This window comes from Spermophilus citellus (genome assembly GCF_964194105.1).
Source record: "Spermophilus citellus genome assembly, chromosome: 3".
In the NCBI taxonomy this organism is placed as follows: Eukaryota; Metazoa; Chordata; class Mammalia; order Rodentia; family Sciuridae; genus Spermophilus; species Spermophilus citellus.
Window position 1 is genome coordinate 73,081,988 of NC_138184.1, and position 25,629 is coordinate 73,107,616.

Sequence of the window (25,629 nt, forward strand, 5' to 3'; positions counted from 1 at the left end):
GGAGTGCTTGCAGGCTGTGGCTCTTGAGTACACTTTGGGTAATTCTGGAGGTTCTGTTGTCCCCCACAGCGGCATGTGAGCAGTGGAGGAAGCCTAAGGACATATGTGGAAAAGGAAGTTAAGAACTGGGTTGACAAAGCCCTTGGACACACGCCCTAGGCGGAGTCCACTGCAGCCCCGAATGATTACTGGGTGAAATCCTTAACGATGTTGGAGGAAACAGACATCAGTGTATCTGCCAGACAAGAATGCCATGAAGGACTAAAAAGAATGCTCAGATTGAAGATATTGATCAATAATTCCCTTAGGAAGCGAACCTTTCTGGGAGAAATGCAGTACTTAAGCATACAAACGTGCCTACCAATTTCTTAAAAGAAACAAATGGATATATTTTCTCCTGAGGAATCCACTGGCAAAGGCGGGCCTCTAGACAGGCAGTTTGATCAAAGTACAGCACACAGAACAAATAATGCCTCAATAAACAAATTTTAATAGGTAAATATATCCTGTAAATGTACAGTGTGCGCGCCCAGGAGGGAGAGTGAAAGGGAGAGTTGCTGCCAGTCATACCCTCCCAGTCAGTATTCTTCCCCTTCTTCAGCCTCTGCTTCCACAGAATCCACGCCCACCTCTTCATAATCCTTCTCCAGCGCTGCCAGGTCCTCTCGGGCTTCTGAGAATTCCCCTTCCTCCATGCCTTCGCCCACATACCAGTGCACAAAGGCCCGCTTGGCATACATGAGGTCGAACTTATGGTCCAGGCGGGCCCAGGCCTCGGCGATGGCAGTGGTGTTGCTCAGCATGCACACAGCCCGCTGCACCTTGGCCAGATCTCCTCCAGGCACCACTGTGGGGGGCTGGTAGTTAATACCCACCTGCCAGGGAAGAGGAACAACACTAAGTGAGACTGATGTAGGTGTCACATATATGATGGCTTATTGAAAACTGGAGCACTGGTCCCAGTTTAAACAATGCCCTGGCCTGGGATTGTATGTAGCTCAGTGGCCCTGGGTTCTAGCCTCAGCACTACATAAAAACAAATAATTACAATAAAGGTTTTTGGCATAAACTGTCAACATTTAATGTACTTTGATCCTACCATACTGCTTTTAGATTCACCCACAGGAAGATGGATCAGGTTTTTTTTTTAAACCTTTTTTTAATGTGGTGCTGAGGGTTGAACCCAGTGTCTCACATGTACAAAGCAAGCACTCAATTGCTGAGCCGCAATCCCAGTCTGATGTTTTAGGTTTTTGTTTTTTTTTTTAAATGAAGGTATTTTATTTATTTTTATATGGTGCTGAGGATTGATTGTGTGCCCTATGTTTTAGGTTTTTAAGTACAGAGTTGAATCTTTGTTTTAATGGCAAAATTGGAAAGCATCATCCATTTATAAGCAACCAGTTCAATCGTATTACATCTCTAAAGTAAAACATGAAAATGAATGAGGGCTAGGGTTGGAGCACTTGGTTTGATCATTAGGACCTCATAAAAATAAATGAAGCCATTTTGTCCATTTCCAACAACAAAAAACACTTATTAAAAATACGATATTACAGGCTGGGGTCGTGGCTCAGGGTTGAGCACTCACCTTGCACGTGCAAGGCCCTAGGTTCAATCCTCAGCATCATGTAAAAATAAATAAATCTGTATTTGGGGTAAAAATGGAGTTCATAACCCACTTGAATCTAATGTATGAAATATGATATGTCAAAAAAATTTAAAAATTAAAAAATAAATTTTTTTTTTTTTTTAAATATTATGGGGCTGGGGTCATGGCTATGCAGTACTGTACTTGCCTACCATATGCAGGGACCTGGGTTTGATCCTCAGTACCACATATGAATCAATAAAATAAAGGTATTGTGTCCAACTACAACTAAAAAATAAATATTTTTTAAAAAGAATGTTACTTAAAAAACTAAAAGAAAGCAAGAAAAATGAATTGAGAACCCAGTTCAGGTGTATCAATTTGCCTTGAGTTTGATGTATACTCATTAAAGAAAACAGTTGAATTCTATGTAGTTAAGTGTGTGTGTGGTGGGGGAGAAACAAACAAACCTACGTGGTTAGCATTATACTCAGAGTACAGCCTCAGACGCTACTGGAACATGTGCTGAAACTGAAGCACATGAATACCTGGCAGTGTGTTGAGTCAGTGACCCTGCATTATCCTGTGAACAGAAGTAGTTAGCAGGAGCTCTGCACACAGCTAGGCTCCAGAGGCTTTAGAAGGGGTAGAGGGAAGGGCACAGGAGCTCAAACTCTGATGGAGGGGTTGCCCTCCCACAACTTTAAAGCCCAGCCAACTAGCCCTTCTAAGTGGCAGTGCTGCCAGACTCCTGTTCTGTTTGGCCACCTATATGCAGGAATTTGGGTCTGCCACCTACAGGAAAGGAACATGCATCCTTTGCCCATGTCTGTGACTTCTCTGTCAGCCAGCATCACCTGTGTAACAAGAGGCATGGTTACCCGAAATAGGCAAAGACATCTCTTAACGGACAAAAAAGCTCTGGAGAAGGGGAAGAGGATTTCAGTTTTTCAGCCTTCCACCATGTTTCAATATTTTATACTGATTTTGTAGTATAAAAAGGCCAAATGATGGAGTTAAGGATTGAACCCAGTGCCTCCCATGTGGCTCAGCAGTACAGCACTTGCCTAGCAAGCCCAATGCCCAGGGTTTGATCTTCAGCACCATATAAAAATAAATAAATAAAATAAAGGTACTGTGTCCAACTATAACTAAAAACTAAATAGTAAAAAAAAAAAAAAAAAAAAAAAAAAAAGGCCAGGGCTATGGCTCAGTGGTAGAGCATTTGCCTAGCATGCATGAGGCACTAGGTTTGATTCCTGGCACCACATACAATAAACAAATAAATAAAAACAAAAGATGTTGAGTATTAAAAAAAAAAAAAGCCAAATAGTTTTAATCATGGAAGAGACTCCTTGAAAATAGTGTATCCCTCAGCAAATGGTTGCAAAAGAATGGCTGCCAAGTCACACTCCAACTGACAAAAAAGAACTTAGAGCAAGGAGAATTCAACAAGGCCCACCTGGTGCTGGATGGTCTTACATAAGGGGACAGCAGAGGCTGAGACACACACTTTCCTAGAGACCTGCCTCCCTGCTGCCTCTTAGAACCACTCAGCTAGGACAGCAAACCTGGACAAGCATCTTGCACATGCCCTGCCAACTAAGGCTGCTTTTTATGTCCTCAACTCCCAAATGTCTCACCTATTGGAAAAATATTTTTGCTTCTCAAACCAAAGTCTTAAAAATTAGAAACAAGGGCTGGGGATGTGGCTCAGCGGTAGCGCTCGCCTGGCGTGTGTGCGGCCCAGGTTCGATCCTCAGAACCACATACAAACAAAGATGTTGTGTCTGCCGAAAACTAAAAAATAAATATTAAAAAAAAAAAATTAGAAACAAAATGGAAAGTTTCAACAACTACCTGTAACCTCTAACTAGCTTCTGCTACCCCTGTCTTACATTTGTTGACTATTTCAAGGTCAGTAAGTCTGTAGTAGATTTTACCTGCTTCTATGAGTTACTTTAAACTTGACAAATGAAAAATACCCTCTTACCAGTAATCTGTGTGCAGATGTCTTTGTGAACTGGGGCTGAGAGGTTTCAAAACGCTTCCTGTAGTAACAGGCAAGCCATGGCCATTCCACATCAGAAGATGATGATTAACACACATTCCTGTGATGTTTTCATCTGGAATGACCTTTACCTCCCCCAACACCTCAGGAACTCATCAGGGCTTACAAATATGGGGCCCAGTTGGCCTTGGTGGTGCACACCTGTAACCCCAGCAACTTGGGAGGTTGAGGCAGCAGGATTAAGAGTTCAAGGTCAGCCTTAGCAGTCTAGCTAGTATCTAAACAACTTAGGGAGACTCTGTCTCAAAAAATAAAAGTGTTGGGAATGTGGCCCAGTGGTAAGAGCCACTATGTTCAATCCTTAAAAAAAAAAAAAATCGGGGCCCAGAGCTTTGAATAAATGTAAAACTATTGTGGATAAGGACTGATATCCACAAACCAGAGGGCAAAGAGTTGAGGAACACATGTATGGGGAAGCATTTAGTCTGGTAATCCAACAGGTGTTACAGCCTGAGAGTCTAGGATGGCTTCCACATACATGGTGCTTTCCCCATAATAGATGTTTCCTTATGACATCAAACCTACCCTTTGCCTACACTTAAATGCTTAGGACTGGGGTTGTGGCTCAGTGGAAGAGCACTTGCCTCGCATGCATGGAGCACTGGGGGTGATCCTCAGCACCACTAAATAAATAAATTAAATTAAGAAGTTGTGTCAATCTACAACTAAAAATTTAAAAATAAAAAACACTGAGATACACATTTAACAATCCATTCATAAAAACATAAGTAATTCCTAAAATTCAGGGACAACAGGTGAACAACATCAAGTAAAGTAAAAATCTACCATTTGGACCAACCAAAATAGAATCATAGGCCCTGACAAATGTCTAAAGTCAGTAGAGAGGTGAGGGAAACAAGACCAGGGTCTGCTGCCAGACCATTTCTGAATTCTCCTTCCCATCATTTGCAGGCCCCTTAAAGGTATCTCAGCCTCAGTCTTCTAAACTACTAAGAAACTAGCAACACTAACCTCACTATCAACTTTAAAGCATGGTTTTAAGAAAGGAGTGCACAGAATGAATGTATTACATGAAGTATGAAGCTGTTAGCTAATTAAGGACTGCTCTCCTTGAAGTCTCATTAACATCAAAAGAGGCAACCTCTCTGAAGGAGGTGTGCCTTGAGGGTCAGCACCAGTGTGCACCTGCTGCTCCCTGACTAGCAAGGTGACTAAAAAGTACCCAGTCCTACCTTAAACCCAGTGGGGCACCAATCCACAAACTGGATGGTGCGCTTGGTCTTGATGGTGGCGATGGCCGCATTGACATCTTTTGGGACCACGTCTCCCCTGTACAACATGCAGCAGGCCATGTACTTGCCATGGCGAGGGTCACACTTCACCATCTGGTTGGCTGGCTCAAAGCAGGCATTGGTGATCTCGGCCACCGAGAGCTGCTCGTGATAGGCTTTCTCCGCCGAGATGACTGGGGCATAAGTGGCCAGGGGGAAGTGGATGCGGGGGTATGGCACCAGGTTGGTCTGGAATTCTGTCAGATCCACGTTCAGGGCCCCATCGAACCGCAGGGAGGCCGTGATGGAGGACACGATCTGCCCAATGAGACGATTGAGGTTGGTGTACGTGGGCCGCTCGATGTCCAGGTTGCGCCGACAGATGTCATAGATGGCTTCGTTGTCCACCATGAAGGCACAGTCGGAGTGCTCGAGGGTCGTGTGGGTGGTCAGGATGGAGTTGTAGGGCTCTACCACGGCTGTGGAAACCTGCGGAGCTGGGTAGATGGCAAATTCCAGCTTGGACTTCTTGCCATAGTCCACTGACAGCCGCTCCATGAGCAGAGAAGCGAACCCAGAGCCCGTGCCGCCCCCGAAGCTGTGGAAGATGAGGAAGCCCTGCAGTCCTGTGCACAGATCCGCCTGCAAGAAACCACACAATGTGAGCCAAAGGCTGTGGAAGACACACCACCAAACTCCAACAAGCCAGGCTCACTTCTCTGTGCTCTCACAAGTTCACATGGACTCAAATAAAGTGCCTAACCAGCAGGCATTACCCTCAGAAGCCAAAGCAGACAAGAGACAGCTATCAATGCACCTCAGCAGACACCATACAAGAAGACTCTGCAGACTTGGTCAGATCCCAGAACCTGACCTAAGACCTGCCCAGACGACCTCCCCTTCACAATCCAAGGCCCACCATCCCCCCCACCCGGGAACCTCTTCAAGAAGCCTCCTTGGTGCTCTTCCTACCAGTTTGCGGATCCGGTCCAGGACCAGGTCCACGATTTCCTTGCCAATGGTGTAATGGCCTCTGGCATAATTATTGGCGGCATCTTCCTTCCCAGTGATCAGCTGCTCTGGATGGAAGAGCTGCCTGTAGGTCCCCGTGCGCACTTCATCTACAAAAAAACCCATGTTCTGAGAGTCTCTCTGGCCTGCTGTACTCATTAAGGTGGACACAGCCATGGGAGGGCTGAATCTACAAAGCACATGCTGGAAAATTCTCTGTATGATACACAAACCACAAATGCCACTTATGGCTGTAGTAAGGTAGAGTCAACAGTCGTACAAATGCCAGCAAGATCATTTCCCACTGAGGGCAAAATGCTCACATGCCCATATGGGTGATTCTCCAGGTACATCTTTCTTTCCTACCTCTAGCTACATCAAAGGGAACAATTAAAAACTCACTCATAAACCCGCGGTCTCCAGGTCAGCATGACTTCAGCGGGGCGGTGCCATCAGGGAATTGCATGTGGCCTGGGTCACACAGGTATTCTGTTATGTCCCAGGGGAACCAATGAAAGGTGCTTTGTTTTCCACCTCTTATGGGAAACTACCTAGGACTTCCAATCTAGAGGAACCCAATGAATGTTCTACAATTAAGTTTCCAGTCTCCGGGCAACTCAAGACTATAGTGTGCCAGCACGTCAGTGTGGGTGGCATGAAGGAGGGAACCAAGGCTGCGGACCCTGCACTGGGTGTGCTCGGGAGCCACCTGACCAGCAGAGACAGCCAGGAGGGAATCTCTCTGCAGCCCAGCTTACTGCTGGCTAAGCTTTTCTCTGCAGGGCAGGTTTCCTGAGATAGGTACCTGAATCCCACAGTCAAGATCCTTCAGTCCACACCAGTGAGTTCCTCACCCAGCAATGTTGGGAGCATAGGCTTCAACATCCCTCCTTTCTGCACAGGGATTCAAGGATTCCACAAGGGACTTTACCAAGGCTTTCCCACCCTCCCAGGAAGGCCTCCCTGCGGGCCTGAGCACCTACCAACCACGGTGGGCTCCAGGTCCACAAACACCGCTCTGGGCACGTGCTTGCCAGCCCCGGTTTCGCTGAAGAACGTGTTGAACGAGTCATCCCCGCCACCAATGGTTTTGTCACTTGGCATCTGACCATCAGGCTGAATTCCATGTTCAAGGCAGTACAGTTCCCAGCAGGCATTGCCGATCTGGACACCTGCCTGCCCCACGTGGATAGAGATACACTCGCGCTGGGAACCAGAACATAAACATGAAATCTTCCTCTTCAAGGTAATTCAAACTATATATAAAATGTAAATGAGACTTCTGTTATAAATTAACCCTTTTAATATATTTTGGTGTAATTTTTTTTGGACATAATATCCCATGAGTTCCATAATCATTCTATATCAGAACACCTGTGTTTCCAACTTTAATACAGATAAATTTGAATCAATGAATCAGAATAGTTATTATAAGTTCTTCTAATAAATTGTTTAAAGTGAACATATAATAATCTGTCAAGTACTGGGCATGGTTGTGCACACCTATAATACCAGAGTTTTCAGAAGCTGAGATAGAAGGATTAAGAGTTCAAAGGCAGCCTCAGCAAAAGCGAGGCACTAAGCAACACAGTGAGACCCTGTTTCTAAATAAAATACAAAATAGGGCTGGGGATGTCGCTCAGTGGTCAAGTGCCTCTGAGTTCATTCCCTGGTACCAAAAAATAGTAGTAGTAATAGTAGTAGAATTATAATAATCTGACAGGTAATTCTGCTTCTACGTAAGGATTGAATTTACTATTGTGTCTGAATCAAGGACTCAGGAAAATAGAGAAGATATATACAATAATTGTTTTCAGTCATTGGACAATAGCTGGCACAAGATGCAAGTTCCTTAGAGCAGCTTTATAATCACCCCAAACTGCCTGGTGAACACCAGGGTGTGGGACAGAAGGCCAAACAACCCAGGTGTTCCCTGGTTTGATGAGAGAGAATTCATTGCTCAGTGAGGCAAAAAAGCTAGAAACCACGGGGCAAGCAAGAAGGAATAGATGTGCAGAAAGAATTTTGTACAAATAAGCAGAATTCAAGGAAGTCTGTAGTTGAGTACAGTATATTAGGTATAAGCCAATGCCAGGGAAGGGCAGGCAGAGCAATCCCTGGAACTCACACAGGGCTGGGAATCGTTTGTGTTCCCACTAATTGTGGTGGAAAGACTTCTTGATTCACAGAGTAATAAATGGAGTCCTCATAAGTAGGGCCAAGCGAGGCCTAAACTAAAGGCTGATCTGAACCTACAAAAGAAAATGTAGGGCTGGGGTTTCAGCCTAATGGTGGAGTGCTCACCTAGCATGTGAGGCCCTGGTTTCGATCCTCAGCACCACATAAAAATAAATAAATAAAATAAAGGTATTGTGTCCAACTACAACTAAAAAATATTTTTTAAAAAGTGTAAAAGCAACCTCAAAAGGAACTATTTCTTGGAACTGCAAATTGATCAACTACTCTGGAAAGCAGTGTGTAGATCCTCAAAAAAACTTGGAATGGAACCACCATTTGACCCAGTTATTCCACTCCTCGGTATATACCCAAAGGACTTAAAATCCACATACTACAGTGATGCAGCCACATTAATGTTTATAGCAGTCAATTTACAATAGCTAAAGTACAGAACCAACCAGGTGCACTTCAATAGATGAATGTATAATGAAAATGTGGGAGCTGGGCCTGTAGCTCAGTGGTAGAGTGCCTCGCATGTGTGAGGCACTGGGTTCAATCCTCAACACCATATAAAAATAAATAAATATAAAGATACTGTATCCATCTACAAATAAAAAAAATATTTTTTAAAAAAGAAAATGTGGTACATGTACATAATGGAATATTACTCAGCCATAAAGAAGAATGAAATTATGGCATTTGCCAGTTAGTAGATGGAACTGGGGACTATCATGCTAAGTGAAATTTGAGGTTGATGAAAAAGTTCTGGAAATAGCAGTGATGGTTATACAACATGTGAATGTTCTTATCATCACTGAGTGGTACACATAAAAATGTTTAAAATGGAAAAATCTTATGTCATATGTACTTCACCACACTAACTTTTAAAATGAAAATAAAGCAATAAACTGGGCACAATGGCTTATGCCTATAATCCCAGCTACTTGGAAGATTGAGGAAGAAGGACTGCAAATTTGAGAGCAGAATTGTCAACTTAGTGAGACCTGGTCTCAAAATAAAAATAAAAAAGGGCTGGGCATGTAGCTCAGTGGTAGAGTATCCCCAGATTCAATCCACAGTACCACACACAAACAAATATATTAACAATAAAAATAAATCATATTGATATATCCACACAATTGAATTTAAAAATAATTATAGTAATGATTATGCAACAACAGAAGAGTTTTATTATTTCACTTATATAAAAATTCTAGAAAATACAGAAAAGCAGATTAAAGCAAATTTAAAGATTGGGAGGGCAGTAGGTGAGAAGGTTTGCAAAGAAGCACCATGAAATTTTGGGGGGTGATGGATATGCTCATTTTTTCCCCTTTATTTTATTTGTTTTTATGTGGTGCTAAGGATCAAACCCAGCACCTCGCACATGCTAGGCGAGCGTTCTACCAGCTGAGCCACAACCCCAGGCCTGCCCCCATATGCTCATTTAACATTTGTGGTAATGGTTTCATGGGTTATGAATATATTTTTAAAATTTTTTTAAATATTTATTTTCTAGTTATGGTTGGACACAATACCTTTATCTTATTTATTTATTTTTATGTGGTGCTGAGGATCGAACCCAGGCCTCCTTGCACATGTGGGCAAGCACTCTACCACTGAGCCATAATCCCAGCCCGTGAATATATTAATATTATGTTAAATCTCATCAGATTATACTTTTTAAATGTGAACTTTACTTTTATGTTAATATACCTCCATAGAGCTGTTTAAAATGCAAAATAGAGGCTTTTGAAGATATTCAAAATCTGAGACTTAGAGACTTAATCATTAGCAGATCATACTACAAAAAATGTTAAAGAAATCCCTTCAATCCTCAAAAAAAAAAAAAAAAAACAAAAAAAAAAAACTTGGGAATCAACCTAACAAAAGAGGTGAAAGATTTATACAATGAAAACTACAGAACCCTAAAGAGAGAAGTAGAAGAAGATCTTAGAAGATGGAAAAATATACCCTGTTCATGGATAGGCAGAACTAACATTATCAAAATGGCAATATTACCAAAAGTTCTCTATAGGTTTAATGCAATACCAATCAAAATCCCAACGGCATTTCTTGTAGAAATAGATAAAGCAATCATGAAATTCGTATGGAAAAATAAAAAACCCAGAATAGCAAAAGCAATTCTAAGCAGGAAGTGTGAATCAGGCGGTATAGCGATACCAGATTTCAAACTATATTACAGAGCAATAGTGACAAAAACAGCATGGTACTGGTACCAAAACAGGAGGGTGGACCAATGGTACAGAATAGAGGACACAGAGACTAATCCACAAAGTTACAACTATCTTATATTTGATAAAGGGGCTAAAAGCATGCAATGGAGGAAGGATAGCATCTTCAACAAATGGTGTGGGGAAAACTGGAAATCCATATGCAACAAAATGAAACTGAATCCCTTTCTCTCGCCATGCACAAAAGTTAACTCAAAATGGATCAAGGAGCTAGATATCAAATCAGAGACTCTGCGTCTGATAGAAGAAAAAGTTGGCTCCAATCTACATATTGTGGGGTCAGGCTCCAAATTCCTTAATAGGACACCCATAGCACAAGAGTTAATAACAAGAATCAACAAATGGGACTTACTTAAACTAAAAAGTTTTTTTCTCAGCAAGAGAAACAATAAGAGAGGTAAATAGGGAGCCTACATCCTGGGAACAAATTTTTACTCCTCACACTTCAGATAGAGCCCTAATATCCAGAGTATACAAAGAACTCAAAAAATTAGACAATAAGATAACAAATCACCCAATCAACAAATGGGCCAAGGACCTGAACAGACACTTCTCAGAAGAGGATATACAATCAATCAACAAGTACATGAAAAAATGCTCTCCAGGGCTGGGGATGTGGCTCAAGCGGTAGCGCGCTCGCCTTGCATGCGTGCGGCCCGGGTTCGATCCTCAGCACCACATACCAACAAAGATGTTGTGTCTGCCGAGAAGTAAAAAATAAATATTAAAAATTCTCTCTCTCTCTCCCCTTTCTCTTAAAAAAAAATGCTCTCCATCTCTAGCAGTCAGAGAAATGCAAATCAAAACCACCCTAAGATACCATCTCACTCCAGTAAGATTGGCAGCCACTATGAAGTCAAACAACAACAAGTGCTGGCAAGGATGTGGAGAAAAGGGTACACTTGTACATTGTTGGTGGGACTGCAAATTGGTGCGGCCAATTTGGAAAGCAGTATGGAGATTCCTGGGAAAGCTGGGAATGGAACCACCATTTGACCCTGCTATTGCCCTTCTTGGACTATTCCCTGAAGACCTTAAAAGAGCACGCTACAGGGACACTGCCACATCGATGTTCATAGCAGCACAATTCACAATAGCTAGACCGTGGAACCAACCCAGATGCCCTTCAATAGATGAATGGATAAAAAAATGTGGCATCTATACACAATGGAGTACTACGCAGCAATAAAAAATGACAAAATCATAGAATCTGCAGGGAAATGGATGGCACTAGAGCAGATTATGCTTAGTGAAGCTAGCCAATCCCTAAAAAACAAATACCAAATGTCTTCTTTGATATAATGAGAGCAACTATGAACAGAGTAGGGAAGAAGAGCAGGAAGAAAAGATTAACATTAAACAGAGACATGAGATGGGAGGGAAAGAGAGAGAAAAGGGAAATTGCATGGAAATGAAGGGAAATCTAATGTATGAAATATGATATGTCAAGAGCTTTGTAATGTTGTGAACAACCAATAAAAAAAAATAAAAGAAAAAAAAAGAAAGTTAGGAAAAGAAGAAAAAAAAAAGAAATCCCTTCAGGCAAAAAAAAAAATACCAGAGGGAAAATTGGACCCATACAAAAGAATGAAGAACACTGAAACTGCTAAATATGTGGGCAAACATAAAAGACTTTTACCACATTTTTAAAATATAATTAAGGCAAAAATAATTATTTCTTGTGGGATTTACAAAGGTAAAATATGACAATAGCACAAAGGTCACAAAATGGGAAAAATCAAAGTAATCTGTGTAGACTATGATAAATTAAATATATGTGCTATCATCCCCAAAGCAAACACACACACACAAAATAAATAAAACAAAGTGGTACAGACAAGAAACTAATGAATGAGATTTTTAAAAATCATAAAAATAATCAATTATTTAAGAAAGAGAAAGAAAAAAGGGAACAAATAAGATAAATAGAAAATAAATAGCAACCTGGTAGATGTAAGCCAAACCATTTGAATAATTATTAAATGTCTTTACAACTATAAACACCTAACTAAAAGATTCAGATAGATTAAAAAGCAAGACCAAGATGGATATGGGGTACCTGCCTGTAACCCCAGCTAATAGGGAGGCTGAGGCAGGAGGATCACAAGTTCAAGACCAGCCTGGACAATTTAGCAAGACCCTTCCTCAAAATAAAATATTTCAAAAGGTTTGAGGATGTATCTCAATGGTTAAGTGCTGATATACTCAATCCCCAGTACTGGGCAAAAAAAAAAAAAGACTAAATTATACACTAAAGACAAAAAACCCAGAGATAGGTTAAAAAGTAAAAAAGATACACCATTAGCATAGTCACTCTAGCTTTCCTTTGATTCAGTTTTAATGGAGTATCTTCTTTACTTTTTGACTTAATAACATAGTTTTTAAAGGGAAGAATTTTATCAGGGAAAAAGAAGGTCATAGTGAAAAGGGGGTCAATTCATCAAGAAAGTATGATAATTCTTTTTTGATGGGGGATACAGGGATTAAACTCAGGAGATAGGCCGTACCTGATCTTTTCTGAAATTGGGAGCCATCTCGCCACAAAGCCATGAAAAGATAATTTCCGCTTTACTATAAATTACTGCAAATTCTGAACCTGCTTGGAATGCCTGCCCGTGCCTTGATCTCACCCATGCCTGGCTCTCTGACCAGATAGCAGCCCTCTCTGAAACTTTAGTGACACCTCACAAATCTTGGCCTTCCCTGGCCAGATAACGACCTTCTCTAAGGCTCTAATGACCTTCATAAATTTTGATGTTGGGGCCAGCAAAAAAATGTAAACTACCATTTGTGTTATGCTTTTCAGAGTTCTGTTATCTGTAACCCCCTCCCCTTTGTGTAACTTTCTGGGCTATAAAGCTGGGCTGCAGGAAAGCTGCAGCTGCTGTCTTGTTCCCGAGGTTTGGGGTGGGAGAGGCAGCCCGGCCATCTAAATAATAAGCTTGCTTTAATTTGATTTTAATTGGAGTCAGTGGTCTTTTCTTGCATCCTGGTCTAACACAGGGGCACTCAACCACTGAACCACATCACCATTTTGTATTTTATTTAAAGACAGGGTCTCACTGAGTTGCTTAGTACCTCGCTGTTGATAAGGCTGGCTTTGAACTCATGATCCCCCTGCCTCAGCTTTCCAAACTGCTGGGATTACAGTATTGCACTACCACATCCGGCAATAATTCTTAATGTTTATGCATTGCTATCTTTATAAATTTTTAATACAGAATTTCAAATCATTCAAAGCAAAAACTGACAAAACTGAATGAAGAGGGCTGGGGTTGTTTTGTTGCTCAGTAGAATAACATTCGCCTAGCATGTTTGAGGCACTTGGTTCGATCCTAAGCACCACATAAAAATAAATTTTAAAATAAAGGTATTGTGTTCATCTACAACTAAAAATTTTTTTAAAAAATTTGAATGAAGAAACATACAATCCATAATCAATTAAAGACTCTTGTATTCTTCTTTCAATAACCAACAGAACAAGTCACAAAAATCAGTAATGATATAAAAGATTTAGACAATGTCAACCACAATGACCTAACTGACATTTATAGAACTCTCCACACTGCAAGAGCAGCAAAATATACATTTTAACTGCCTAGGGAAAATTTACTAAAATAGATCATATTCTCAACTGGTCATAAGTTTCAATACATTTTTTAAAAATCCAGATAAAACAAAATATGTTTCTGAATGTTAGAATTAGAAATCAATAACAAAGATATCCGGATAATTCCCAAATGTTTAAAGCTAATAGTAAGGGAAATTCGCAAAGTATATGGAATGAAAATGAAGACATAACATCAAATTTTTGTGGGATGCAGCTTAAACAGAGCTTAGAAAGAAACTTACAAAAATACTAAAAAAAAAAAATTAAAAGGTCTAAAATCAGGGGCTAGGGCTGTAGCTTAGTGGTAAAGCACTTGCCTCGCATGTGTGAGGCACTGGGTTTGATTCTCAGCACCACATAAAAATAAATAAAGATATTGTGTGTTCATCTACAACTAAAAAAAAAAAATACTTAAAAAGAAGTCTAAAATCCATGACACATACAACTCGTTCAGAAGAAGAACATTTCCTATGAGGCCAGCATTACCTTAATACCAAAAATCAAAGAAAACTACAGATCAATGACTCGTGGACTCTCCTTTTATAAACCTAAAAATCAATGACTGAAGCTTCCATCTTAAGAAACTAGAAAAAAGAGCAAATACCTAAATTAAGCAGAAAAAAATAATAAAGAGCAAGAATAAAATTAAAAAAAAAAACAGAAAAATATTAGAATCAGTGACAGCAAAAGTTGGTACTTAGAACAGTCCAATGAAATTGATGAACTCCAAGCCCAACTGATCCAGAAAAGGCTTAGACAAATTACTAGAAATGGAACGAGAAAAAAAGATGGGCTGGGAATGTGGCTCAAGTGGTAACGCGCTCGCCTGGCACGCGTGGGGTGCTGGGTTCGATCCTTAGCACCACATAAAGATGTTGTATCCACCAAAAATTGAAAAATAAATATTAAAAAATTCTCTCTCTCTCAAAAAAAAGATGATTATTACTGATGCTGAGATATTTCAAGATAAAGAAATATTGTAATTTTTTGTCAATAAATTCAACAACAAATGTAATGGACAAAAATCCTTGAACATTTTACCAAAGCCACTCAGAAGGGATAGCAAGAATTAAAAAAAAAAAAAAAAAAAAAAACAAGCAGTGAAAATGGCCACATAAAGATCCAGATAGGGCTGGGATTGTAGCTTAGTGGTAGAGCACTTGCTTATTAGCACATATAGGGCATTGGGTTCAATTCTCAGCACCACATAAAAATAAGATAAAGGTATTATATTCATTAAAAAAATCCAGATAATTTTAAAGAAGTGTATTATTGTCCCCTCATGTAACTATGATCGCATCATGGCTCAGAAATTTCAAACTATCAGTTGTTTCAAAGATCCTAACCCAGGAGTGGGTTTGTCTCTTTGTCTTTAAGCTCCTTGTAAAGCCTAGAAATTCTGCTTCTTAATACACTTAAGACAAATGGTTAAGACACAACTGATAGTTTAAGGTTTTTTGTTTTGTTTGTTACTGGGGATTTAACACAGCTACAACCTCAGCCCTTTTATTTATGCAGTTTTTGTTTTGAGATAGGGTTTCATTAAGTTGCAGAGAAAGTCCTTAACTTTCCAACTCCTACCTCAGCCACCCAGATAGCTAAGATTACTGGCACGTACTAGGCCAGATAATCAATTTGTGATGAGACACTAGAATGCATAAGTAGGGTTTTGAGCAATTTCTGTTACTGGCATTTCCTTTATCACAAACCTTTCTAACACAAAGGAAAAGTGCCTAACATGTTTTCTCACAGATCAGCTCTTTGGGTTTATACTCACCACCTCCCACCACAAAAAATTTCTAATTAAATAATTCAACTAAGTACTACACACTTTTTTCTTTTTTGTCATGCTGAGGACTAAACCTAGGCAAGCATTCTACCACTAAGCTACATCCCCAGGCCACTATGAACTTTTGAAATCATATTAAGCATTTCAACTTGACTGTATCATACAACAATGGCTGAATAGCTTTTTTGTAAGTGTATTAATTAATTGATCAATCATTATTTTGGTTGTCCTTTTTTGCTCATGTGTGATGCCATGGATGGAACCCAGGGACTCATGCATGCTAGGCAAGCACTCTACCACTAAGCCACATTCCCAGCCTGTCTGTATCTCTCTCTCTCTCTCTCTTCTCAAACAAAGTCTTTGCTAAAAATAATAGCTCCTACAATGGTAAAATGCACATATTTCTTCTATTCCTGAAGCTTCTTTTTTACTTACTGGATGATAGAGGTATTTTCCTTTTAGAATAATTCACCTTTAAATTGGGTGTGGTGGGGCACACCTATAATCCCATCGGCTCAGAACTTGAGGCAGGAGGATTGCAAGTTCAAGGCCAGCCTCAGCAATTTAGAGAGGTCCTAACAAACTCAGTGAGACCCAGTCTTAAAGTTAAAAATTTTAAACAAGGGATGGGGATGTAGCTTAGTGTACCTCTGGGTTCAATTCCTAGACAAAAAAGTTCACCTTTAAAAGTTAAGAAGCTCTGTCCATAAGAGAATAAAAGCCTCAAAACCAACTTTAAAAAATTTTTTTAGTTGTAGGTGAACACACAGTTATCTTTTGTTTTTATGTGGTGCTAAGGTTCTAACCCACTTGTGAGGCAAGTGCTTTACCACTGAGTTACAGCCCCAGTCCTCAAAAACAACTTTTATAGAGACGAAATGTCAAGATTAGTCATATTTTTTATATAATCATATGTTTTTATAAAGTTTTAAAGCCATCAAACTTTATAAATTTTGTTGGACATGGTGGTGTACACCTGAAATTCTAGCGACTCTGGAGGTTGAGGGAAGACTTGGATCACAAGTTTAAAGCCAGTCTAGGCAATTTAGCAAGACTCTGTCTCAAAACAAAAAATTTTTTAAATGAATGGGGATGTAGCTCAGTGATACAATGCTTGCCTACATATGCAAGGCCCTGGGTTCAATCCTTAGCACACACAAAAAAGAAAAAACTTCATAAATATTAATTTGAAGAGGAAATTGAGGCTGAAATGACTGGCCATCAGCCTCAGTTAATTGGAGAAAATTAAAACTGGACTGTCAATTTCTATAGAACAGTCTTTCTGGTGTTTCTCCACATAAGACCATTTTTTTGTGTGCCATTTGTTTTATTTATTCATTCATTAATTCATTCATTCCAGGAATTGAAGCCAGAAGTGCTTTACCACAGAGCTACATGCCTGGTTCTTTTTATTTTTTAGTTTTGAAACAGTATCTTGCTAAAGTGCTGAGGCTGATCTCTATTTGTGATCTTCCTGTTTCAGCCTCTGGTGTAGCTGTTATTACAGGCATGTGCCATCACATCTGGTGGTTGTGTGCCACTTGTTTTAGGTGTGCACAAAGGTAGAGCTGTTGGTTGGATTCCACTGATGTGTAATGTATTAATTAATGGATTATTTCAACAGTTACCTAGTAGGTATCTATGAGCTGAGAATATAAAAATGAACAGAAGCCTTCCCTTCTGTGGGAGAACAGGAGTTCTCATTTATTCTTTTTAAAATATATTTTTTAATTGTAGTTGGACACAATACCTTTATTTATATATTTTATGTGGTGCTGAGGATTGAACCCAGTGATTCACCCATGCTAGGCAAGTGCTGTACCACTGAGCCACAAACCCAGCCCCCTCTCATTTATTCTTGATGGAAAGGAATCTGACTACATCTACAAAATCACAGACATCTATTTCTGGAATCACACTCCACCTACATTAGAGTACAGGTAACTCCCTGCAGCTTTCTGTGTAAAATGATTAGAAATTACCCAAAGATCCAGTGAAACAGGACAGGATGAATAAACCACAGGGCTGGGGTTGTGGCTCAGAGGTAGAGCGCTGGCCTCACAGGTGCGAGACCCTGAGTTCAATCCTCAGCAACACATAAAAATAAATAAGTGGGGGCTAGGGTTGTGGCTCAGTGGTGGAGCACACGCCTCCCACGAGCAACACATAAAAATAAATAAGTGGAAATAAAGGTATTGTGTCCAACTTCAACTAATAAAATAAATATTTAAAATAAATAAATAAGTGAAGTAAAGGTTTGTGTCCAACTACAAAAAATACATAAATACTTAAAAATAAAATAAACTACACATTAAGGTATAGCCACACAGAGAATATTATGCCACAGTAAAAGGTGCAGATATCTTTTAGTTGTTTTTTTTTTTTTTTTTCCTGATACTGGGGACTGAACCTAGCATTGTTCTATCACTGACCTACATCCCTAACTCCTTTCATTTTTTAAATTTGAAATGGGATCCTTAGATCGCTAGATTGCCCAGGCTGGCCTCCTGCCTCAGCCTCCTGAGTTGCTCTGATTACAATACCGCACCTGGCTAACAATGCAGATCTTCATACGCCAATTCGGAGAAAGCCTACTGGGGCTTTCACTATGTTGCTCAGGTTGTTCTCAAATTTTTAGGCTCAAGTGATTCTCCTGCCTCAGCTTCCCAAGTAGCTGGGACTACAGGCATTCACCACTGCACCAGCAGACTTTTTTTTGCACGAGGAAAAAGCAAAGTTACCTCTAGTACAAAAAAAGGGGGACGAGAATAACCATATCTATTCCCGTTTGTTTGGTTTTGCATTTTTTTAAAACTGGAAGTATAAACAACAAAACTCTAATGGAGGTTTTTCCATTATTCTTTCGTAAAGACGTGGTAAATACTACCTGTATTTGTAAATGCCCTCGTGAGGAGCTCATAGCTTTACGGGCAACTCTGTTAGGGAAGGAAAGATTGGGAAGCTTTCTTGGTTGCTGCCTGGCGAGCCTGGGAAAGGCAGAGGGCAGGGGGCACAGGCCGTTGTATGCTCAGGTACAGCCCGGAATCCAGGCTCCTCGGGCAAAAGCCAGCGCGGCCTCCCAGGGGCAGTCCTCAGTGGCCTCGCCACTGCTCAGATTCACTCTGGTCTCCAACATCACAGACGTCCCTCCCAAGCCATCCCATACCCTCCAGCCGAGTACTTACCATGATAACTTCCTCCCAGCAGCACGCTGCCTTCTCACCTTCTCTCAGTTCAACGCTCCACGCTCAACTGCCGACTGCCACGCAGTATGCCAGGTCCTGATTGGCTCATCATCTGCATGACTGCCATTGGCTCCAACAGCTCCAGGGCGGGGCCGCGGGCTGAGCCCCCAATCGTGATGGGCCATCTTCCTTGAATGGCAAAGCAATCCTTCTGATTGGTCTTCACTTTAGGCGGGAAGGCGAGGAGAGGTGGCCCTGGGCTTGCGGTGTTGATGCCAACTAAGGGTTGGCCACCGGACCAAGAAGGAACTCTGCTTAGGGGAGAGGGACATATTACAGTTGCGTATTCCACACGAACCCTATCTGTTCTTCTGCAAAAATCCGCCTCTACCAAGCTTTACTGGGCGTCCGGATTACAAAGTGGATATCTAATAAAAGACTTTGCAGGCTCAGCTTTATGCAACTATACATAAGGACTACTTGGCAATCTGTTACAGGTGCTGATGATGTTATTAGTATAGTAGGCTGATAAGAATCTTAAGTCCCTATGCAACCCACTCTTGTTTGGTCACATGATCAACTGAACCCAGCATGCTCAGCCACATAGACCTTTTTAAATATTTTTTGGGGGGACAGGGTCTCACTAAGTTGCTCAGTAAATTGCTGAGGCTGACCTTGAACTTGCTATCCTCTGGAACTTGTCTCAGCCTCCCAAGTCACTTGAATTACAGGCCACTGTGCCCAGCTTCGGTCATTTAAATAACTCTTATAATGAATTTATTGAACTTAGTCATCATGAACATACAGATCTTCTCTTTTGGGGGTGGGGATATAGCTCAGTTGGTAGAGTGCTTGCTTCACATGCACAAGGACCTGGGTACAATCCCAGCAGCACACACACAAAAGAATCTCTTTCTCTTTTGCTTTCTATTTTTTCAACTTTTATATCTTTTCAGTTCTATCTTATTTGAATCATTCTGTGTGTGTGTGTGTGTGTGTGTGTGTGTGTTTTGGTTGTAGTTGAACACAATACCTTCATTTTATTTATTTAATTTTATGTGGTGCAGAGGATCGAACCCAGCATCTCACATGTGTTAGGCAAGTGCTCTATTGCTGAGCCATAACTCCAGCCCCCTGAAACAACTTTTTATTCACATATTTTTTTGGTACCAGGGATTGAACTCAGAGGTTAGTTACTTCTACTTTGTATCGCTACTAATCATTGAAGAGATGCTCTCCCTCTTAAAGATTCTAAATTAAGGACTTGGGATGTATCTCATTGATAGCATGCTTGCCTACCAAGTACAGATCTTAGTTTGAACAAAGAGAGAGAGAGAGAGAGAGAGAGAGAGAGAGAGAGAGAGAGAGAGAGGGGGAGATTGGGCCAAAAATACAGAAAGAATTAGAGGTGATGAAGTTTGATTACAGAACCTCATGTAGTAGGAGGATATGTATGATACAGTAAAGCAAACTTGGTTGCATGTTCTTGGAGTCTGTCAGGCTTATCTTCTGGCTGTCAGCATTTACATAAATAACTTGTTTATCTTGGGCCTGGAGTTCAGGCTGGCATGCTTCCCGTAAATTTTACAGGGAAAAGGAAGCTAAAATAGGCATCTGGGTGTTTAAAGGATATTTAGAGAAATTGGGAGGAATTTTAGGAGTGAAAGGAATTTGCTAAAGAGATAAGACAAGATATTGACAAGACATTTGATCTAGAGGCCCAAATATCCAAAAGATCTTCTGGGGAGGTTAAGAACAAGCAATCAGAAGTAAAGGGCAACAAAGGTGGGCATAATACGAGAATTTATAATGAATAAAAACTTAAACTTTTCTTCTATATCTAATTTTTGTTCTTTAATCTTGCTAAGGGATTCATAAAGCTAACTGTTAGAAATAACCAGATACCCCAAGAAATCAAACGTGTGCTCAAAAGAGAGTGGGTAAAGCAAACCTTTACTTCTGCCAGAATAGTATGTTACAGGAACCTGGTTAGCAAACCCTCCTGGGTGCACAATCCCCCTAGTTTATATACCTAATGCTTCACTGCCCTTCACCCTGATTGGAGAACACAATGGAACAATCTACACAATTGGCTAATTTTAGGCAAAAGGGAAGAACTACTACAATTGGACCTAATTAAGGCTGAATACTATACTCTGAAAATGGACCCCTAGACTTTCTATTTCTCACATAACCATTATATATTCCTTTGTGTGCCTTTTAAAATTTGATCTTTCTATATGTACCAATAGGATAGATTTTTGGAATCGAGTGGTCTTAAAAAAAAAAAGAAAGAAAGAAAGCACTTGGGCCCGGGAATATACCTGAGTAGTAAAGCGTTTGCCTGGCATGTACAAGATCCTGAGTTTGATCCCCAGCACTGAAAAGAAAAAAAAGAGCAGGAAAAGAGGGAAGGAGGAAGGGAGACAGAGAAGGAGGAAGGAAGGAAGTGGGATGGGGTTGTAGCTCAGTGGTAAAGCATTTGCCTAGCACTGCAAAAAGAAAAAAAGAAAAGAAAAAAAAACAAACAAACAAAAAACCCCACAATCTTTTAGATACAAAACTCTAAATCTTCAAATATATACTTACTTTGTGAGTCTTTTTATGACTTGAAACCTAGAGGCCTTCTATGGTTCAACAAACTATGAACACAAGTGCATTTCAAAGTGCAAAAGATGCAGTCTGTTTTAGGATTCAAAATCTCCTCCAAAATAGGCTTAGATAGCAAAGACCCTCATTGTTAACAAGGCAAGGAAGATTGGAGATAATTAAGACAAACTCCCCTGAGAACTGATACCTTTTTTTTTTTTAAGAGTGAGAGGAGGGGAGAGAGAGAGAGAGAGAGAGAGAGAGAGAGAGAGAGAGAGAGAGAGAGAGAGAGAGAGAGAGAGAGAATTTTTAATATTTATTTATTTTTTTTTAGTTCTCGGCGGACACAACATCTTTGTTGGTATGTGGTGCTGAGGATCGAACCCGGGCCGCACGCATGCCAGGCGAACGCGCTACCGCTTGAGCCACATCCCCAGCCCAGAACTGATACCTTTGCCAGAATAGCAAAAGCAATTCTAAACAGGAAGTGTGAATCAGGCGGTATAGCGATACCAGATTTCAAACTATATTACAGAGCAATAGTGACAAAAACAGCATGGTACTGGTACCAAAACAGGCGGGTGGACCAATGGTATAGAATAGAGGACACAGAGACTAATCCACAAAGTTACAACTATCTTATATTTGATAAAGGGGCTAAAAGCATGCAATGGAGGAAGGATAGCATCTTCAACAAATGGTGTTGGGAAAACTGGAAATCCATATGCAACAAAATGAAACTGAATCCCTTTCTCTCACCATGCACAAAAGTTAACTCAAAATGGTTCAAGGAGCTTGATATCAAATCAGAGACTCTGCGTCTGATAGAAGAAAAAGTTGGCTCCAATCTACATATTGTGGGGTCAGGCTCCAAATTCCTTAATAGGACACCCATAGCACAAGAGTTAATAACAAGAATCAACAAATGGGACTTACTTAAACTAAAAAGTTTTTTCTCAGCAAGAGAAACAATAAGAGAGGTAAATAGGGAGCCTACATCCTGGGAACAAATTTTTACTCCTCACACTTCAGATAGAGCCCTAATATCCAGAGTATACAAAGAACTCAAAAAATTAGACAATAAGATAACAAATCACCCAATCAACAAATGGGCCAAGGACCTGAACAGACACTTCTCAGAGGAGGATATACAATCAATCAACAAGTACATGAAAAAATGCTCACCATCTCTAGCAGTCAGAGAAATGCAAATCAAAACCACCCTAAGATACCATCTCACTCCAGTAAGATTGGCAGCCACTATGAAGTCAAACAACAACAAGTGCTGGCGAGGATGTGGAGAAAAGGGTACACTTGTACATTGCTGGTGGGACTGCAAATTGGTGCGGCCAATTTGGAAAGCAGTTTAGAGATTCCTGGGAAAGCTGGGAATGGAACCACCATTTGACCCTGCTATTGCCCTTCTTGGACTATTCCCTGAAGGCCTTAAAAGAGCATGCTACAGGGCTGGGGATGTGGCTCAAGTGGTAGCGCGCCCACCTGGCATGCATGCGGCCCGGGTTCGATCCTCAGCACCACATACAAACAAAGATGTTGTGTCCGCCAATAACTAAGAATAAATATTTAAAATTTAAAAAAAAAGAGCATGCTACAGGGATACTGCCACATCGATGTTCATAGCAGCACAATTCACAATAGCTAGACTGTGGAATCAACCCAGATGCCCTTCAGTAGATGAATGGATAAAAAAATGTGGCATCTATACACAATGGAGTACTATGCAGCAATAAAAAATGACAAAATCATAGAATTTGCAGGGAAATGGATGGCACTAGAGCAGATTATGCTTAGTGAAGCTAGCCAATCCCTAAAAAATAAATACCAAATGTCTTCTTTGATATAATGAGAGCAACTATGAACAGAGTAGGGAAGAAGAGCAGGAAGAAAAGATTAACATTAAACAGAGACATGAGATGGGAGGGAAAGGGAGAGAAAAGGGAAATTGCATGGAAATGAAGGGAGACCCTCATTGCTATACAAAATTACATATAAGAGGTTGTGAGGGGAATGGGAAAATAAACAAGGAGAGAAATGAATTACAGTAGATGGGGTAGAGAGGGAAGAGGGGAGGGGAGGGGGGATAGTAGGGGATAGGAAAGGTAGCAGAATACAACAATTACTAATAGGGCATTATGTAAAAATGTGGATGTGTAACCGACGTGATTCTGCAATCTGCATTTGGGGTAAAATTGGGGGTTCATAACCCACTTCAATCTAATGTATGAAATATGATATGTCAAGAGCTTTGTAATGTTGTGAACAACCAATAAAAAAAAATAAAATAAAATTTAAAAAAGAGGAAAAAAACCCACCAAAACCCAACTAAGCCATTTAATTGTGTCTTTGAAGGTAAACAATACATGAAGATGGACCCCAAACCCTGAGGATACCAGAGCTGCAGGTCCAAAATGATGTGGTGTGGTTCTTAAGAGTTTAGAAGTGTCATAACTCAAGCTTTACAAGCCAGAGAATGTATAGGATCCACACATTCTGTTTAGCAATTTTTCCAATTATCAGAAAGAGATCCCCCAAGAATCTCTCAAAAAGGGGAAAAATTCAATTCCTGTTTAAAAAGAATAAAGAATACCAAAAATGTTAAAAAAAAAAAAAAAGAATTGATACCTTTGGACAAAGAGACCCTTTGTGTTACTGATTCTAGCTGGCTAGCTGCCTGGTACCAGCATGACAAACTGTACCCCTTAGCTGGTGAAGACCAGAATGATTATCTGTTTTGGTCACAAAGTCAAGATCTCAAGACATAAAACAAAAGGAGAATCTTATCTTTTCCTGCTCATGATATAAACCACACAGAAGACAAAGACAAAAGAAACAAGGGGGATTCCTGGGAGGCTATGGATCAATAAGCAATGGGTACTCAGAACCAAATTCACAGAGCAAAAATTCAAAAAATTCATTCCTTTTTAAATTTATTTTTTACATACATGACAATAGTGGAATGTATTACACTCATTATTACTCATTTACAGCACAAGTTTTTGTAACTCTGTATATAAAGATGTTCCCTCCAAATTAGAATTCATTCTTTTAAAAAATATTTTTCAATTGTCAATGGATCTTTATTTTAGTTATTTATATGAGGTGCCAAGAATCGAACCCAGTGCCTCACACATGCTAGGAAGGTGTTCTACCACTGGGCTACAACCCCACCCCAAAGAGTTCATTCTTACAAATGTTTTTTTCCTGGCAAAATTAATTTGGAAAGGAAAAGACAAGGAAAAAAATTTACCTTCCTCTCACAATCAGGCATTCCAGAATGAACTCCAATAGTGCTGACTTTGATAAGAATTTCTACCTTTTTCTGGCTTTGGCAGTTTTTCCAGGATCCTATCTGCAGTCTCCAGAGCAAAGTGTTCCAGACTTTTAGGATCCTATTTTCTTGCCAGAAACTGTAGGGACAGTAAAACTCTAATTCCATCTTCTTGGGGTCTCTTATGGGCCTGAGAATTAAATTGACATAAGACAGATTAACAGGAGAAGAGTGTACCAAATTATTTAATACCAGTTTTACATGGCCCAGGAGCCCTCATATGAAAATGAAGACTCAAAGAAGCAATTACTTATATACTGAATTGGTCAAAGAATAGTAAGTTGTGAAGAGGCAGCTCAATTATGTGGGGATACTTAAAAGATAGGGCTATTTTTAACAAAGTCTGTGTAGAATTCTCTCATCTCAATTTCTCAAACTCAAGGTTAAGGATGTTGTATCTTTCACATGGGCATTTAATCCGATTCTAAGAAATAACATGAAGATCAGGGTTATCCTGAACCTGCTGTTTTTTCAGATGCTTTTTTTTTAGACATATATGACAGTAGAGTGTATTTTGACATATTCTACATACATGGAGTACAACCCATTCTAATTATGATCCCATTCTGGTTGATCCCATTCTGGTTGTACATAAGGTGGAATTACACTGGCTATGTATTCATATATGAGCAAAGGAAAGTTATGTCTGATTCATTCTACTGTTTTTCCTATTCCCATCTCCCCTTCCTTCCCTTCATTCCCCTTTGTCTAATCCACTGAATTTACATTCTTTCTCCTCCCCTACCTTATTATATTTTAGCATCTGCAT

General features: G+C 40.1%; 1 protein-coding gene across 1 annotated transcript; it reads right to left on the reverse strand.

Annotated features, from left to right (window-relative positions):
* Positions 1-53: 53 nt before the first annotated feature.
* On the reverse strand, positions 54-25,046 carry LOC308645266 (tubulin alpha-3 chain). The gene is made up of 6 exons (XM_081287326.1): positions 24,780-25,046; positions 18,923-19,233; positions 6,889-7,111; positions 5,867-6,015; positions 4,856-5,536; positions 54-875 (listed from the first exon to the last, which is right to left on the reverse strand). Exons 2-6 carry the CDS (start codon positions 18,923-18,925, stop codon positions 579-581), a joined length of 1,353 nt encoding a protein of 450 aa, XP_081143452.1. The 5' UTR covers positions 18,926-19,233; positions 24,780-25,046; the 3' UTR covers positions 54-578.
* Positions 25,047-25,629: the final 583 nt, after the last annotated feature.